This window comes from Berghia stephanieae, chromosome 13, assembly GCF_034508935.2.
Source record: "Berghia stephanieae isolate SIO BIC M18660-M18661 chromosome 13, UCSD_Bste_1.3, whole genome shotgun sequence".
NCBI classification, from domain to species: domain Eukaryota; kingdom Metazoa; phylum Mollusca; class Gastropoda; order Nudibranchia; family Aeolidiidae; genus Berghia; species Berghia stephanieae.
The window spans coordinates 16,219,012-16,236,891 of record NC_088372.1 but is presented as its reverse complement, the minus strand read 5'-3'; the positions used below and the strand labels follow the sequence as shown (position 1 = coordinate 16,236,891).

At 37.0% G+C, this 17,880-nt stretch overlaps 2 protein-coding genes across 12 annotated transcripts in view; one reads left to right on the top strand and one right to left on the bottom strand.

Moving 5' to 3' along the window:
* Positions 1 to 5,674, top strand: part of LOC144958554 (uncharacterized) — a 14,250-nt gene extending 8,576 nt beyond the window's left edge. For all 11 annotated transcript variants that reach the window (XM_078890604.1, XM_078890608.1, XM_078890612.1 and 8 more), the window contains one exon: positions 4,747 to 5,674. In XM_078890604.1, the coding sequence (XP_078746730.1) occupies positions 4,747 to 4,911 (165 nt within the window). In that variant the 3' untranslated portion in view covers positions 4,912 to 5,674. The remainder of the gene's footprint in view (positions 1 to 4,746) is intronic.
* Positions 5,675 to 7,978: 2,304 nt separating this feature from the next.
* Positions 7,979 to 16,519, bottom strand: LOC144958711 (uncharacterized). The gene is made up of 2 exons (XM_078890857.1): positions 16,262 to 16,519; positions 7,979 to 11,281 (listed from the first exon to the last, which is right to left on the bottom strand). Exon 2 carries the CDS (start codon positions 11,086 to 11,088, stop codon positions 10,156 to 10,158), a length of 933 nt encoding a protein of 310 aa, XP_078746983.1. The 5' UTR covers positions 11,089 to 11,281; positions 16,262 to 16,519; the 3' UTR covers positions 7,979 to 10,155.
* Positions 16,520 to 17,880: the final 1,361 nt, after the last annotated feature.

Below are 17,880 nucleotides of genomic sequence, written 5' to 3'. Positions count from 1 at the left end.
GACACATTGCGTCACAATGTTGTCATGAAAAGATAATAAAGTTGGGGTTTTTTTTTTCATGTTTTTAAGATTTTACGGCTCTTCTGATACGCTTACGTCATTTCAACGCCAATAAAAAAGAGGGGAATGTTAAAGTAAAGGAGAAAAAAAAGACAACAAAATAAAAACAAACAAAACCAAAAAAAAAAAAAAAAAAAGAGAGAGAAGAATCAAACAACACACACACGCATACACAGAATAAAGAAGCCAAAAATAAAATGAAAACAAACAATCAAAATACAACCAACAACAACAACAAAAAAACCCTCTAGATTTACGTTTAAAAGCACCCCAAGATAAAGTAAAACAAGGGAGATTATTAAAATATCAAACAGAAGTAGCTCTAGATTCAAAAAGCAGATAATTTGAGAATACCTAAAGTTTTATCCCGACATGGGCACAAGATCCAACTGAGAGGAATAGCTACACTGACTTTTCCAAATGAATATTCACAGAATGAAGGTGTCGTCACTCGGGTTTTTTTTTTTTTTGGTCTTGTTTGCCATCCATGGGAAATTCTCAATAAACTGTATTAACCAGACTATAGATAGAATGCGCTTGGCCAAGGAGTTCACAACATTGCCATCCGGAAGTATAACGGACCAACACACAAACTCTGTGTAACCATGAACTTTTATAGTCTGGTTAATACAGTTTAGTGAAAACAACTCACAAACGCGGATGGCAAAATACAATGACATAGGCTGGAGTGACGTCATCTTCGTTCTATCTATAGATAGTATGCGCTTGGCTAAGAAGCTCATAATATTGCCATCCGGAAGTATAACGGACCAACACACAAAACGGTGTGTATCCAGGAACGTTTATAGTCAGGTTAATACAGTTCAGTGAGCATGACTCATAATAGCGGCCTGAGTGACGTCATCTGCATACTATCTATAAACGACCACGATTAGACATAGTTTTGTGTCGTGGTCCGTTATAGAATATATTGTGTCTAAGCCAAGCGCGACTATCAAAAGATAGTACCTATGCACTTGGCTAAGAAGTTCACAACATTGCCATCCGGAAGTATAACAGGCCAACAAACAAAACTGTGCGTAACCATGATCGTTTATAGTCTGGTTAATATAGTTTTGTGAGAATTATTCATAAACGCGAATGGCAAAAAACAATAACAAGGACCTGAGTGACGTCAACTTCGAACTATCTAGATAGCTTCACTGATTTTTATGAATTGATATTCAGCCTACAGATAATATGCGCTTGATTAAGGAGCTCACAACATTGCCATCCGGAAGTATAACGGACCAACACACAAAAATGTGTGTAACCATGATCGTTTATAGTAAGGTTAATACAGTTTAGTGATAATTACTCATAAACGCGGATGAGAAAAAACAATAACAAAGACCTGAGTGACGTCATCTTCGAACTACCTATAGATAGTATGCGCTTGGCTAAGAAGCTCATAACATTGCCATCCGGAAGTATCACGAACCAACACACAAAACTGTGTGTATCCATGAACGTTTATAGTCAGGCTAATACAGTTCAGTTAGCATTACTCATAAACGCGGATGGCAAAAAAACAATAACAAAGACCTGTTAGACGTCATCTTCGAACTATGTATACTAGACTCTTTATAGATAGTTCGAAGATTACGTCACTCAGGTCTTTGTTATTGTTTTTTGCCATCCGCCTTCATGAGTAATGCTCACTGAACTGTATTAACCTGACTATAAACGTTCATGGATCCACACAGTTTTGTGTGTTGGTCCGTTATACTTCCGGATGGCAATGTTATGAGCTTCTTAGCCAAGCGCATGCTATTTATAGATAGTATGAACTTGGCTAAGAAGCTCATAACATTGCCATCCGGAAGTATAACGGACCGACACACAAAACTGTAGATAGAACTAAGTTGACGTCACTTAAGTCTTTGTTATTATTATTATTATTATTATTATCATTATTATTATTATTATTATTATTATTATTAAATATTATTATTATTATTATTATTATTATTATTATTATTATTATTATTATTATTATTATTATTATTATTTTTACCATCCATTTCTATGAGTAATTCTCACTAAACTGTATTAACCAGACTATAAAAGTTCAACATAGTTTTGTTTTTTTGTGTTAGTCCGTTATATTCCCGGATGGCAATGTTGTGAGCTTCATAGCCAAGCGCACAGCATCTACAGATAGACGAAGAGACGTCACTCTGGTCTTTGTTTGTTTGTCTTTTTTTTTGTCTTTTTTTTTTTTTGTGCCATCCATGTTTATGATTAATTCTTACTAACTAAACGGTATTAACTAGTTTATAAACGCACACGAGTACACATAATGTTGTGTGTTGTCCGTTGTATTTCGGATGGTAATGTTTTGAGTTTCTTAGCCAAGCGCACACTTTCTTTTGTCTGATTAGTACAATTTAGTGAGAACTACTCATAAAAATGGCTGACCGGAAACAATAACAAAGAGGTGAGTGACGTATAAATAGAATGCGCTTGGCCGAGGAGTTCACAACATTGCCATCCAGAAGTATAGATAGTATGCAAATGACGTCACTCAGGATATATACTTCCGGATGGCAATGTTGTGAACTCCTTGGCCGAGCGCATTCTATCTATAACGGACCAACACACAAACTCTGTGTAACCATGAACTTTTATAGTCTGGTGAATACAGTTTAGTGAGAACAACTCACAAACGCGGATGGCAAAAACAATAACAAAGGCCTGAGTGACGTCATCTGCATACTATCTATATCTATAGATAGTATGCACTTGGCTAAGAAGTTCACATTATCATCCGGAAGTGAAACGGACCAACACACAAAACTGTGTGTAACCATGATCGTTTATAGTCTGGTCAATACAGTTTAGTGAGAATTACTCATATAGGCGGATGGCAAAAAAAAAAAACAATAACAAAAGGGGGGGGGGGGAGTGACGTCCTCTTCGAACTATCTATTTGTGTTCATTCGCAATCAGAGAGGGCATTGTACTAACCTCATCATCATTGTCATCGCCATCAATACCTTCAGCATAACATACTATTATCATCAAATTTCAAATCACACCTATCTTTTTTTCGTATTCGCTTTATATATATATATATATATATATATATATATATATATATATATATATATATATATATATATATATATATATATATATATATTATTTAAAATATTTACCACAATGTTTGAGACAGTCTACATTAATGTTTCAGGCTTAATTTGCCATCGTCAGGACTGAGTTGTTTTGTTGACTGTTGTTGTTTCTTGAAGTGGTTCCGGTTTAAAGTTGCTTAACAAGAATTTACGCCGATGGGGACATTTTCCGTACATTTCACTTTTCATGTTGAGTGTGGCTTCATGAGGGTGTTTGATTATCGTATATTTCTCTTCCAGGCATAAGCTACATTGTTTTGATGTTGGTGTGTATCCTGTTGCTTTAGATAAAATTTTCCATGAAATGTTGTGGTCTAGTTTGTTGTCTTTTAAATTCCAAATATGTTCGCTGAGTTTTGTGGATGTTTTTTTGTTAGTGTTTCTAAATGTTGAGGTATGGAGGTTGTATCTTGTTTTGAAATTATTTTCTGTTAGTCCTACATATTTCTCTTGCTTGTTTGTTTTAGTTTCTGTGACTGTGGCTTGGTAAATTAAACTTGATTCTAAGCATTGTTTGTTTAGCGGGCAATGTTCTTTATTTCTGCAGTTGCATTTTCTGGTGGGTGGGTTTTGCTCTTGTCGGTGGTTTATTAATATTTTTTTGTTGTGGCTTGAAATTATTTGTTCTATGTTGCGCATACACGAGTAGCTTATTTTTATGGTATTCCTGTTGATAATTTTATGTAGCTTGTGTGGTTATATATATATATATATATATATATATATATATATATATATATATATATATATATGGTGATATTTTGAACAGTTGTTTTATGTGTTTTACTCACAATGCGATAGTTGTGTGCATGTGTGTGTGTGTGTGTGTTTGCGAGACCTTCTGATTGCCAGTCGTTTCTGCATACAATTCAATCGATCTTTTACAGTTGTAACATTTAATGTTTTTTAAATAAAAATTATAACATTTAATTTTCTTTAAATTCTCATGTCAATCGTGTCTCGTAAAACGTCATTAAACACGTTAGCGGAGATTGGTGTTCTATAATTTTAATTTATTTATTTATTCATATAATATTTATCTATTTATCTTTTTTTAAACCATTTATGTACCTATTCATTTATCCAGTTATTTATCTATTTATCAATTGCTTTAAAATCGCTTAATGGCAACAAGTTCACCCCGAAAATTACCGTTTGGAAAAGCTGGTTAATAATTATATTTAAAAATCAAACTTGAGCATTTAAATAGCGCAATATCCTCTAAAGTGGGGCGAAGTGGCCGAGTGGTTAAGGCATTGCATTGTGACCCGGAAGGTTCCGAGTTCGAGCCTGCTCAGGCACTTGCTTATTTTTCCTTGGGCAAGATTAGTAACCCCCCCCCCCCCCCCCCCCCATTTGCTCACTTTTCAACATGGGTGATTCCTGTTGACATCAGACATATTGTTTTAATGAATTTTCTGTATTCCTTCGTGAAATGCCTTGGCGACTATATCTTATCATGTCGTGGCGGAAGGACATAATAATGCCAACTTAACGTGCTCAAAAGTTTTTTTTTTTCTGATATAGCATCTGTCCCTTCTTTCCCCAGATCCACCCAAATGGAGAAATTGTTTTTGGCCAGTCCAATCAGATAGCTGAACCACAGACAATGCCTCCACACTACGGCCAGACCGCTTGGGGCCAACCAGCTTTCGGCCAATCTCAGCTGTACTACACGAATGCATCAGGCCAGCTTATGCCTCCAATTGGTTGAGAGAAAAAAGACCAGATTGCAGCTTTAACTTGTTTATTTTATTTTGTGTGTTTGTTTTAAAGGGTTTTACGGGGCTTGTAACGCATGTAGGCCAAAAAGTAGTGCGGGGCGATCCTTGGCAAGCTTAAGGACCACGGTCCTACGGTCTCTGGGAAATGAGAACCGCAAGGACCGGTCCTAGAGCCGGTCCTTTTCGACATTGAACATTCCTGAGAAACCGTTGGAAGTTGGAACCGTTTTGACTTTAGGACCGTGGGATCGTTCATTCTTGAGGGACCGTTAAGACGAGACCGCTACACGATGAAAACCGTGGTCTACAGTAGGTTCTCAGTGAAAGTGAGAGCGGAGACAGCTTCGTTGAGAGGGAGATTGATGTGTGCTGTCAGCTAGCGCTATTGCACAATAGTGACACAGTGACAAGAATTGTGCGAGTGTGTGTGTGTGTGTGTGTGTGTGTGTGTGTCAAAAGGATGGGTTGGGAAGGAGGGGGGGGGATGGTAGGTCATGGGATATGACTAATCTGTGGCAAGACCGAGTTTGAGAAGTTTTGTGGGGTCTTTTCTTTTCTTTTCTTTTTTTTTTTTTAGTTGTTTTTGTCTTGTCTTTGTTATTGTATTGTTTTTTTCTTTTTGCACTTTATATTTTTTAATTACATTTATTAATCATTTCAATACACACATTGGGTGTTTATTCCGTATGTGTTTCGCAAGCGTCGAGGTCCCTCCAGAATATGTCAATAAAGATTTACAGATCAAACATAAAACTCTTATTTCCTTCATCTTTTTCGTTATGGTCCAAAACCTAGCTGGTTTTTCTCGACGACATATTTTCCAGTTGAAATGTAAGGAAATTGGAAAATGGGTGAAACAGTAAAAATTGAGATAAATAATATAATCTAATAAGCGACTATGATGAATAATGGGGTTGTAAATTTGTAAGTAACTGAGATGGTAACAAATGACAACAATAACAACAATGCGATAGGCTGGCTTATAATTAATGGAGTCATGGTGACATGTTCAAGTTAAAGAAAACAAAAGACAGTCTGGATTGAATAAACACACACACACACACACACACACACAGACAGACACACACGGAGTAGTCACACTCATTTCAAATTGTAACCTAATTAGAGAAGAGGGGTGATGCCTTCTTTATTTGCTCACCCTCCGCACCCCCCCCCCCCCTTGCCCACCATGGGAAGTCAGGAACCCCACCCCCAGGCGTTATATTTATATCCTATCAGCGCCAATAGAATGGAAGAAAATGAGATTGTTTATTTTTGTTTTTAGACGGCGCTTGCAACACATTTAGGTCATATCAGCGCCAGTAAAAAGGAAGAAAATGGGATAGTAAAAAGTTCTAGAATTACAATTAAAGCACCCAAGAGAAAGTAAGACAAAGGGGAACTGGGAACAAATAGGGATCAGATGTAGATTCCAAGAGCATACCACCAATGTACTTAGTTTGAGACCACCTATAAGTCTCATCCGGACACAAGCACAAAATCCAACAAGGAGGAATACACTCAGATGCTACATTATAAATTCAAAATAACAAATATAATAATACATAACAGAGAGATGATTTACAAGGAAAAAAATATCATCTCCCAAAACAATAACTATGCATTTGACTGTTTCCCTCCCAGACAGGACTCCGGCCAGGGCCAGGACAAAACCAAGAAATCTCATTCCAAGACAAAGACAGAAATCATGTTGGAAAACAGATATAGGGGGGATAGAAGACACAGTATGTACCCCCCTGCCTACTATGGGAGGTCAGGAACCCCCCCCCCCCCCCCCCCCCCCCCCCAGAGAAAATGAGATTGGTAGTAAAATGAATTCTAGAGTTACAATTAAAGCACATAAAAAGCGTAAGACAAAAATGGAATTGGTTTAAATTGGGAACAGATGTAGATTCCAAGAACATACCATCAATGTGCTTAGTTTCAGATCACCTTAAAGTCTTATCCAGACATCAACATTTGATCCCACTAGGATGAACACACTCAAATGTCTACAAGATATATGCTCAAAACAAAAATATAACGATCCGTACACATTAGAGAGATGATTTACAAGGAAAAATATATCACCTTCCCAAGTCAACACTATATACATTTGGCCGCTGTTCCCTCTCAGCCACGGACTCCAGAAAGGGCCAGAACAAAACCAAGAAATCCCATAATAAGACAAAGACAGAAAGCAACTCAGAAACCAGGTAAGTAGGAAGATAGAAAACACAGCAAATGACCTCCCTCCTAGAATGCTAAATCAAAAGACCCCACCCAGGTTTATTTGTAACATAAGAACCAAAGACAACTTTCAATACACCCGGAATATTTTTATTATGTTTTGTTTTGTGACTTTCGTGATACTCAACACTGAGGTAAGGCATATTAGATTGTGCGGCTATGTGGTCCAGTGGTATGACACTCGCTTTCGGATCAGAAGGTCCTGGGTTCAAGCCTCGCGCTCGACGCATAGTTGAGTCCTTGGAAAAGGCTCTTTACTCACATTCTCTCACCGTGCTCAGGTGTAAAATGAGTACCTGGCCGTTAACATCGTTGTATTTGTCAGAAAAAATTGTAATATCGTCTAACAGGCGTCATGTCCCGTCCTACATGTTAAATGTTGCTGTTGACCAGGGACCCCTTGTAAAGGGCTTTGAGCACATTTAGTGGATATTGCGCTATATAAAGCTCAAATTTTTAAAGGATGAAACAGAAAGTACTATACGACATCTGATCGTAACACTTTCCTTACCAACGATAGAAAAATAGTCATGCAACCAACAAATCTCTCATTATGATTTCTTTTGTACATCGCAAGAGCTAAGATTTTTTCCGTTATAGCTATAAACACTTGAAAGTGTGATGTAGAGCTCATTTTAGTGAACAATATTATGTATAGAATGTACTGTTTGCTTTTCTGTTTGAACAAGAAAAAATATATTTGTGTTGGATGGGTGTGAAGTCTTGGTGAAAAAATTCTGAAAATGGCTGGTAAGGGGAGGGTTTAAACAAGTATGATGTAGGTTACAATTGAATCAAAAACAGACATAGAAATAAAATTTGGGTTTAATATATTTGATGAAAAATGAATATTGTTTCTTGTAAAATAAAATCAACTCATAAATATTATTTCTTGTAAAAAATAAATCAATTCAGGGTAATTTTTATTTTAAAATCAAATGTCGGCATCTCCATCCACCGGACATTAGCTTATGAAATTCAAAAGTAATAAACAGATTTGGAGCTCAGTGCCTGTAACATTCCTCTTGGATCATAGACTCATAATAGAAAAGAAGACGAAGGGAAACAGATGGTCGAAATATCCAATATAGATAGAACTCTGCAGTAATAGGTGTGTCAAGAATAAGATCACCCCTTGTTGTTGTTTTTAATTGTTTTGAAGGGTTTTACGGCGCTTGCAACACATTTAGGTTACATCAGCGCCAGTAAAAAGGAATAAAATGGGATAGTAAAAAGTTCCAGAGTTACAATTAAAGTACCCAAGAAAAAGTAAGACGGGGGAACTGGGAACAAATAGGGATCAGATGTAGTTTCCAAGAGCATACCACCAATGTACTTAGTTTGAGATCACCTATAAGTCTCATCCAGACACAAGCACAAAATCCAACAAAGAGGAATACACTCAAATGCTTACATTATACATTCAAAACAACAAATATAATAATACATAACAGAGAGATGATTTACAAGGAAAAAAATGTCATCTCCCAAAACAATAACTATGCATTTGACTGTTTCCCTCCCAGATAGGACTTCGGCCAGGGCCAGGACAAAACCAAGTAATCTCATTCCAAGACAAAGACAGAAAGCATGTTGGAAAACAGATATAAGGGGATAGAAGACAAAGCATGTACCCCCCCCCCCCTGCCCACTATGGGAGGTCAGGAACCCCACCCAGAGATCACCCCTTAGTTTGATTTTTAAAATAGTATCAATATTTAACAATAAAATTCCCTTTATTCATCCCAAATGGATTTTTTTTTCTCTAGGGTCCATTCCAAGGGAAGACTGGAATAACCGAGGCGTCAGCCGCAGTGCAGCACCGCAAATTTAGCTAGGGCGAGGTGACTATTTACAATTAAAAGCACCCAAAAAGGCAAGATAAATGAGAACTGGTTCAAATAATACATTCATTATAATTAAAGTTAACTTCATAAAATATAATGAACCCCAACATCTCTTGCACAAAATTTCAAATTGGCTATAACTTTCGAACCACTCAAGATATTTGGATCATATAAAAAGCTTAATAAACGTCAGTCTCTGATCTGTGGATTGCTATACATATCTTGAATATTTTTTAAAAATTGGGTTGAATGTCCAATTAAATTAAAGACACAAAAATCAAAATTTCAATCTTTAACAGCAATGGTTTAGCCACATTTTTTCCCAGAAGAAAGAAAAAAAATGAAAAAGTCTGGAAAAGGCAAAAGACGTAGTTTACTACCTCAGTGCTGCTAGGCTCTGATCAATGACTCGGAATTTTTTACCTCAGGAGCGAATAGCAAAAGTTATCAAGGATCAATATATATTTAAACTTTTTTGTTTAATGCAACAATACTACATATCAGGGAGACGATTTACAAGGAAAAATATCATCTCCCAAAATTATAACTATACATTTGACTGTTTCCCTCCCAGTCAAGGACTCCGGCCAAGGCTAGGACAAAACCAAGTAATCCCATTCCAAGGCAAAAATACAGAAAGCAACTGGGAAAACATTTTTTCATCTTCTTCTTCTTCTTCTTCTTCTTCTTCTTCTTCTTCTTCTTCTTCTTCTTCTTTTTCTTCTTCTTTTTCGCTCGGAAATAAAGGATATAAGGGGTTTGAAGGGGCAGCGTGACCTCCTGCCCACCATGGAAGGTCAAAATCCCCACCCAGTCAGTTTAGTGCTTATGTCATGAAAATAATTCGCGGGGCATACGTTTATGTTTCAAATTGTTCTCCGGGAGCAATCTCCCACTCGTACACGCATACACACACAAGCTCACATATATTGCTCTCTCTCTCTCTCTCTCTCTCTCTCTCTCTCTCAATCTATCTATCAATCCATCTCTCTCTCTCTCTCTCTCTCTCTCTCTCTCTCTCTCTCTCTCTCTCTCTCTCTCTCTCTCTCTCATGCATAATAAAAATTATAGTCATAAACTTTAAAACGAATTTTAAAAATAAAATAATTTGCATATTTATCATTACTTCAATATAATTTATTGATGACAGAATTTGCTCTCCTCATCTTGACAAAATTGTTCATACTTGCAAGTTCCATTCTTCAGACCCTTCATTAAATCATCGACAAAAAGCCTCTCTTTAGGATCATTCAAAAGAAGCAGTCGAGCGCACTCCACCAGCATCGGGTCAAATTTTTTACCAGAGTCAATTAAATTTTTCAAATTAACCCAGTACTTCGTATTCAGACTGGGAGTTGACTTCGCCAACAAACACCACAAATAAATCCCCATGGCATACGAATCGGCCTTCAACCCGTCGTATGGACCAACATGATTTGATTTGGAAGCCAATACTTCCGGAGCCACGAAAATGTCAGTCCCTGCAAATCCAATCACAAAATTACTCTCAGCTGGCAATCGTTCAGCTAGTCCAAAGTCCGTCAAGAAAACGTCTTGATTCTTTACTAAAATGTTATGCGGTTTTATGTCACGGTGAATTATTCTCTTCAAGTGTAAATGTTGAACAGCGCTTAGAATATTGACAAAATATTTCCTGGCCAAGTCATCTGGTATGTTCGATATATGGTTATTTAGAGACCCGTCTGGGAAGTACTGAAGCATAATCACCCCATATGAAGGACCCACAGCTCCTAAGACTACTTCAACAATATTTTCATGCTTAATGGATTGGAGAATTCCACATTCCCTATGAAAAGTGTGTAGTCTTCTTTTACTTTTCATAGAATCGCTATAGGTAAAAGAAAATACCTTGGCCGCAAAATTGAATTTGGTGATGGCGTCTTCTACGAGTAGAACATGCCCATTGCAGCCACTTCCAAGAACTCCTATCTGCTTTAGATTGAGACAATCAAAAACTGGGACGGGAAGGTGATGATATCTAGCTCCTGTTTCAATGTTGAACATATTCGTGGAGTTATAAACCGAGGAATAGAGCATTGTTGTCTGCATTCTTGTCCTTATTCCCCTTTTAGGGATTCAACAAAAGCGTGTGTACAAGATGATATTTTTCAACACTTGGATGCTAAAGAGACTTTTAGTTGATTCCGCCTTGACAATAAAATTGTAATTTGCATCAGAGTCCATATCCAAAGTATTTGTTACTCATTGAGTGTCTGTCTCTGAATGCACCACGTCAGATTGCCTTTGAAATAAATATAATAAAATTTTATGAAATGACATTGATTGTCGACTGGTAGTATCAAAGCAGTAAGATGTTGGAATGAATAAGAAACTGAAAGTGTATAATCTAGAACTAAAGACATATAAAAAAAAGAAAAGAAAAATAGTGTTTCAAAACCATAAGACCCATGAATCCGGAGTTTATTCCGGGATTTCTACAGCGTGAAACGGGGCAATATCAATTGCTTGTTACCCTTTTGATCGGACGCTAGTCTATCGCAAAGTACTCCCCACCAAGTCGGACGGAACCAGATACTCAATCAGTACTGGCTGGAGAAGGGTGGGGGAAGGTAGAAAAAAAATCTCGACTTCATCCGGGATCGATCTAGGTCCCTTTGCTTGTGAAGCGAGTGCTTTGGGGTCCCTAAAGATATAAAACTCTAATTTAATTGATATGCTAAACGGAGCAGAGTAATTTCATTGACATTAAACTACAAGAGACACAAATTATGTCTTTTATGACCTTTTCTAATTTAACATTTGTATCCAAGCATCTACTTTGCCTTGACATACTAGTTAATGTCGTACAGCTATGTGGTCTAAGTTGTATGCTTAGACGGTCTATGGTTCGAGTCCCGCTCTGAGAGGTGCATAATGGAGTCCTTGGAAAAGGTTCTTTGCTCACATTATCCCACCATACTCGGTATAAAATGAGTACCTAGCAGTAAACAGCCTTGTTCGGCTACGCGGGCTTGTGGTATGACACTCGCTTTTGGATCGGAATTTAATGTCTTCGAGCCTCTCTCGGCGCATAGTTGAGTCCTTGGAAAAGGCTCTTTACTCATATTCTCTCACCGTACTCAGGTGTAAAATCAGTACCTAGCGTAACAGCGTTGTCTCTGTCCGAAAAAACACGTAATATCGCCAAACAGGCGTCGTGTCTCTAGTTTAAATCTCCTAAGGGAACCCCCAGAATCTTCAGTTTTCATGAGAAATCCTTTGACCACCGCACCATGAACCCTGATTGTGGAACAAAAAAATTGAAACAAAAAAGTGAAAATCCACTTACCTTTAGAAAACTGAACTAATTTAGGCTCGTAGTATGTACTCTATTAAACATTTAATCTTATTATCATATTAATGTGTTTTTAACATGTCAGTTATATATATATACATATACATATATATATATATATATATATATATATATATATATATATATATATATATATATATATATATATATGTATATGATGTGTTGATGTAAACCGCACGTGAAAAATTTTATTGGAACTAGGTATAATAATAATAATTATAATAATAATAATGATAATAATAATAATAATAATAATATCCTTATCATTATTATCATTACACGTTTAGTGTTGCTGTTGGCTAGGGAGTCCTTGTAAATTGGATATTGCGCTAAATAAGAGCTCAAGTTCTTGTCTCGAAAATCATTGTAATAAAGCTTTATGAATATTCAAGTTCTTTAGGGGCTCAGACGTCTTGTTTCATCTTAGGTTGTTCATTATAGATTGATGTGTACGAGTCCTCGTATGTAGCTAATAGGCTCCAACAGTCATGACGTCACTTCCCTCGTAATCACGCATAGTAGCTCAGTTACTGGCTTTAAACTATCGGAACAATGGCGGACGCCCTTATGAAATATTTCTCGACGATCATAAAAGTGTATCCAGAGGAGAAAAACATTATAAAATTGATCATGTTTTGACTTTTATACATTCTTATCACATGACATAAGAAAAGTTCTAGCCAGAATGAAGAATAAAAAGTACCTATTATCTTTGTTAAGAATCACGCAGCTCGCCGTTGCTGGGCGACGTGATATCAGACTATTGAATCAATTTGTCACCAGAATCATCAACCAGGAATTAAGTCAGTATGATTCATTCGATCGGGTGTGAACAATTTTCAATAGCATCAGTATTCTATGATAGTAATTTCCGACTTTACATACATTTTTCATACGTTCAAAGTTGTGTAAATTGTCTGTGAATTATACCATACAATCTATAGGAGGTTTTATAATAATAAACAATTGTGTAAGGCATTTAAAGCATAATTCCTATATTAAACCTTCTAATAAGATAAGATCAGATGAGGTAAAAAAAAAAAACCCACAAAAAAACAACCAAAAATAAAAAAGATACTTGATAGTTTATCTAGAGCAACATCCATGAAACGTACTCAAAGCACTTTACAAAGGGTCCCTGACCAACAGCAACACGTAACATGTAGAACAAGACATGACGCTTCTTAGGCGATATTACATTTTCCCCCCGACAGAGACGACGCTAATAAAGGCCAGGTACTCATGTAACATCAATACGGAGAGGAAATGCGATTAAGAGTCTCAGTTAAAAGTAAAGAGTCCAAGGATTCAGCTTTGCGCCGAGCGAGGTTCGAACCCTAGACCTTCCAATCTGAAAGCGAGTTCATACCACAAGACCACATAGTCGCACAAAAATGTGATCAGACTCATCAATTAGGTATTGTGTCCGGATAAATAATTAATATACAAATATGAACATTTAGATAGATCCACAATAATTCCACAAATATACCATGCTCAATTCGTTTCACAATATTTCATTACTTCTTCCAAGAGGCCAATTGAACTAAATTTTCATTTCTTATAGTTCTATCACCTATAAAGTGTCATTTTCGTACTCATCATCATATCTTGTCGAACCAGTGAGTCAGCCAGTCCCGGGCAGTCTGGTTGCATTCCCTCAGGTCAGCATTGGTGCAGTGAGGTCCCAGCGAGCATTCGGACAGGATGTGGACAGGATTTTCGTACTGACTCCTCAACAATATCCGTCACTACCTATAGTCGGGTACTCATCTATCTCCGAGTCGAGTGTAAAAAGCATTACCCAAGGACACAACGTCAGGAGCAGCATTTTCCATGACCAGTGTCATGCATCCGGCCACTGACAACCTTCAACAGCGCTTAAATATTGTGACAAGTCGAGACACCGTACCGCTGATCTACCGATACTGATGATGTTAAAAAGTGAACTGAACTAATAATAGATATGGCGACCTACTCTAGAAAGACGTATATTTTAAAAAATGGCCAGAAAACTCGCCCTTCAAATATCGATCGATTTAAATGACCCTAATAACTCACATTGGCAAAAACTCTCAAACCTGGGACTTAATGAGTTCTTCATTAAAGTCCCAGGTTTGAGAGTTTTTTGGGTTAATAAAAATAAAAATAAAATAAAATTCCCTTTATTCATCTCCAAGGGGAAATTTGTCTTTAAGGTCTATTCCAAAGGAAGATTGGAATAACCCAGGCATCAGCCGCAGAGCAGCGCCGCTAAGTGAGCTAGGGCGATGTGACTTGCTCAAGGCCACACAGCGCAGCGGCGGGTGATTGAACTCTGGACCTTTCGGGTACAAAGCAAAGACCGTGCCACTGTGTCATGCTCCCCAAGTCCATTTAAATCGATCGATATTTGGAGGACGAGTTTTCTGGTTAAATGTTTAAATACCTGGGTGAAAGTTAATACTACAATCATCGATACATTTTGGGTTTTAGAGTTTAAGGACCTTAAGCTCATTGTCCACAATCAAACGCATAAAATAAACAACCCATGACTTCTCGCAAAGCAGAATTATTACGGGATGAGCTCCGTAGTTGCTTGAATAATAATTCATATGGAGAACGCCCACTTCGATGGAGACTTTTTCTTTACTATTTCCTATATTTTACCTTTCATGAACTAGATAGAGAAATCCGTTCACGACAATTATCTTCCACACGGGAAGGAGAATCAACACACCATTAGTGTAAACATTTCAAAGTTTGAGTCATATTTTATTGCGAACGATGAAAAGCTCAAAGGAATTTGGCATTGTGAGAAAACGTTTTGGTCAATCACTTTCGCTATTCAAAATTCGTAATGACACTTAAAATTAAGCCCGCAAGCAAAAAATCACGGCACCACATTTCGTAACTTTGGAGGAATTTGTAATATTCCATGCGCATGGGACTTGGAAAGGACTATCTAGCTCTATAATTGGATTCAGTAGCCTGATGTCACGCCGCCCGGCAACGGTGGTCATCTTGGTTCTAAACAAAGAAAATCATTACTTTATATTCTTCAAGCTGGCTAGAACTTTTCATATGTCTTGTGATCAGAATGTGTAAAAGTCAAAACATGATCAAATTTATGTTATTTTCCCCCTCTGGATACGCTTTTATGCTCGCCGGAGAAATATTTCATTCGGGGTCCGCCATTGTTCCGATAGTTTAGAGCCAGTGTTACTAAGTTACCATGCGTCATAAGGAAGTGAGTGACGTTACGACTGTTGAATCCAATTGTGATTGAAGTGGCGCCTATATTTGGAATTTCTTCCTTTAAAAGATTTTGGCCAGAAAACTCGTACTCCAAATCTGAATCGATCAATATTTTTATTTATTTATTTTTTAATTATGAGTTTCTTGGCTAAAAACAATTTGATGCGGGGTTTTTTATTGGGGTTTTTTTTTTCAGAGTAAGACAAAATTGATCGACAAAGAATTTTGGCTGAAGTGTTAAAAGCGTTCGCAGAATTCATAAAACATTTCCAATGATAAAATTACAAGGGCTGTATATTACTGAGCATTTTGAGCTTTGATATAGCGCAAAATCCACTAAACGTGCTCAAAGCGCTTTACAAGGGGTCCCTGTCCAACAGCAACATTTAACATTTAGGACAAGACATGACGTCTGGTAGGCGATAATATTATACTTTTTTTTCGGACAGAGACAACGCTGTTAACGGTCAGGTACTCATTTTACACCTGAGTACGGTGAGAGAATGTGAGTAAAGAGCCTTTTCCAAGGACTCGACTATGTGCCGAGCAAGGCTCGAATCCAGGACCGTCCGATCGGGAAGCGAGTGTCATACCACTAGACCACATAGCGGCACAATGTATTAATATTATATGAAATGAAAGACAAACAAGTTTGAACAGGGTACTCACCATTATACTAAGAGAATATAAAGAAATATCACGATATCTTCTTATTTACATCAGAATATGTGTCCAATTTGAATGAAATAAAAACTCAGTAAAATTGTAGTTAAAATACTATTATATATACGATGTGGAGTTTAATTCTTTTTATTAAGATAAAAAATAAAAAGACTTAAGTTACAAGTCCTAATTTACAATTAAATGACTACTGCCTCAACACCTCATCTTACAGACTATTTAATTTTTTTTTAAAAACAATACAAATGTAATGTGTCAAATATATGTCGTGTTAGTGGTACGTGAAATTTACTCATCCAGTATCTGAACACATATAGATAGATCTATTTTTAACTTTAATGGTATTCAACATAACTCCTATCACCCTTTAATGGCGAGAATTAATTCATTTCAAAATTTTGAAGACATTATTGATTATAATACCAACACCAAGGGGTACATAGGTGGACATGTAAAGAGGTAATGAAATATGCCAGCATAAACAATAATAACCAACGCAACACAATTATGCCTGGCCTTAAACGTTAATTGATGGCATGCGTTTAAGTAAGATATTCACACCATTACCTGCCAGATTCAACGTACAAACCCAAAACGTTTCGTCTTATTGATAGATAAAACGAAATTTACGTCAGTCAACTTTTTGTTATTGTTTTTAGCCAGCCATATTTATGAGTTTTAAAAAAGTAGTCCCTCAGTGCCAATAGACCCAATGAACCGGAGTTTATCCAGGTTTCTATAGCGTGAAACGGACAATAGCAATTGCTTGTTACCCTTGGGATAGGACGCTAGTCAATCACAAAGTATTTTCCGCCATATCTAACAGACCCAGCTACCCAACCAGTCCTGGGCGGACAGGGAAGCCAGAAAAAAAACCTCTCGACTTCACCGAGGATCGATCTTGGTCTCTTTGCGTGTGAGGTGAGTGCTCTACCAACTGACCTATAGACAGAATGACATTGACGTCACTCGGGTCTTTGTTATTATTTTTTGCCATCCACGTTTATGAGTAATTCTCACTAAACTGTATTAACCAGACTATAAACGCTTCAAGTTACACAGTTTTGTGTGTTGGTCCGTTATACTTCCGGACGGCAATGTTGTGAGCTTCTTAGCCAAGGGCATACTATCTATAGATAGAACGAAGATGACGTTAATCAGGTCTTTGTTATTGTTTTTTGCCATCCGCGTTTATGAGTATTTCTCACTAAATTGTATTAACCAGACTATAAATGATCATGATTACACACAGTTTTGTGTGTTGGCCAGTTATACTTCCGGAGGGCAATGTTATGAGCTTCTTAGCCAAGCGCATACTATCTATAGATAGAACGAAGATGACATCACTCAGGCCTTTGATATTGTTTTTTTTCATCCGTGTCTGTGAGTAATTCTCACTAAACTGTATTAACCAGACTATAAACGTTCATGGTTTTGTGTGTTGGTCAGTTATACTTCCGGATGGCAATGTTGTGAGCTTCTCAGTCAAGCGCATACTATATTTAAATACAACACACACAAAAAACAAGCAATCTTGTCTCGTTGTGAGGGTACAACGGACCAACACACAAAACTATGTGTAACCTTAAAGTTTTTAGTCTGGTTAA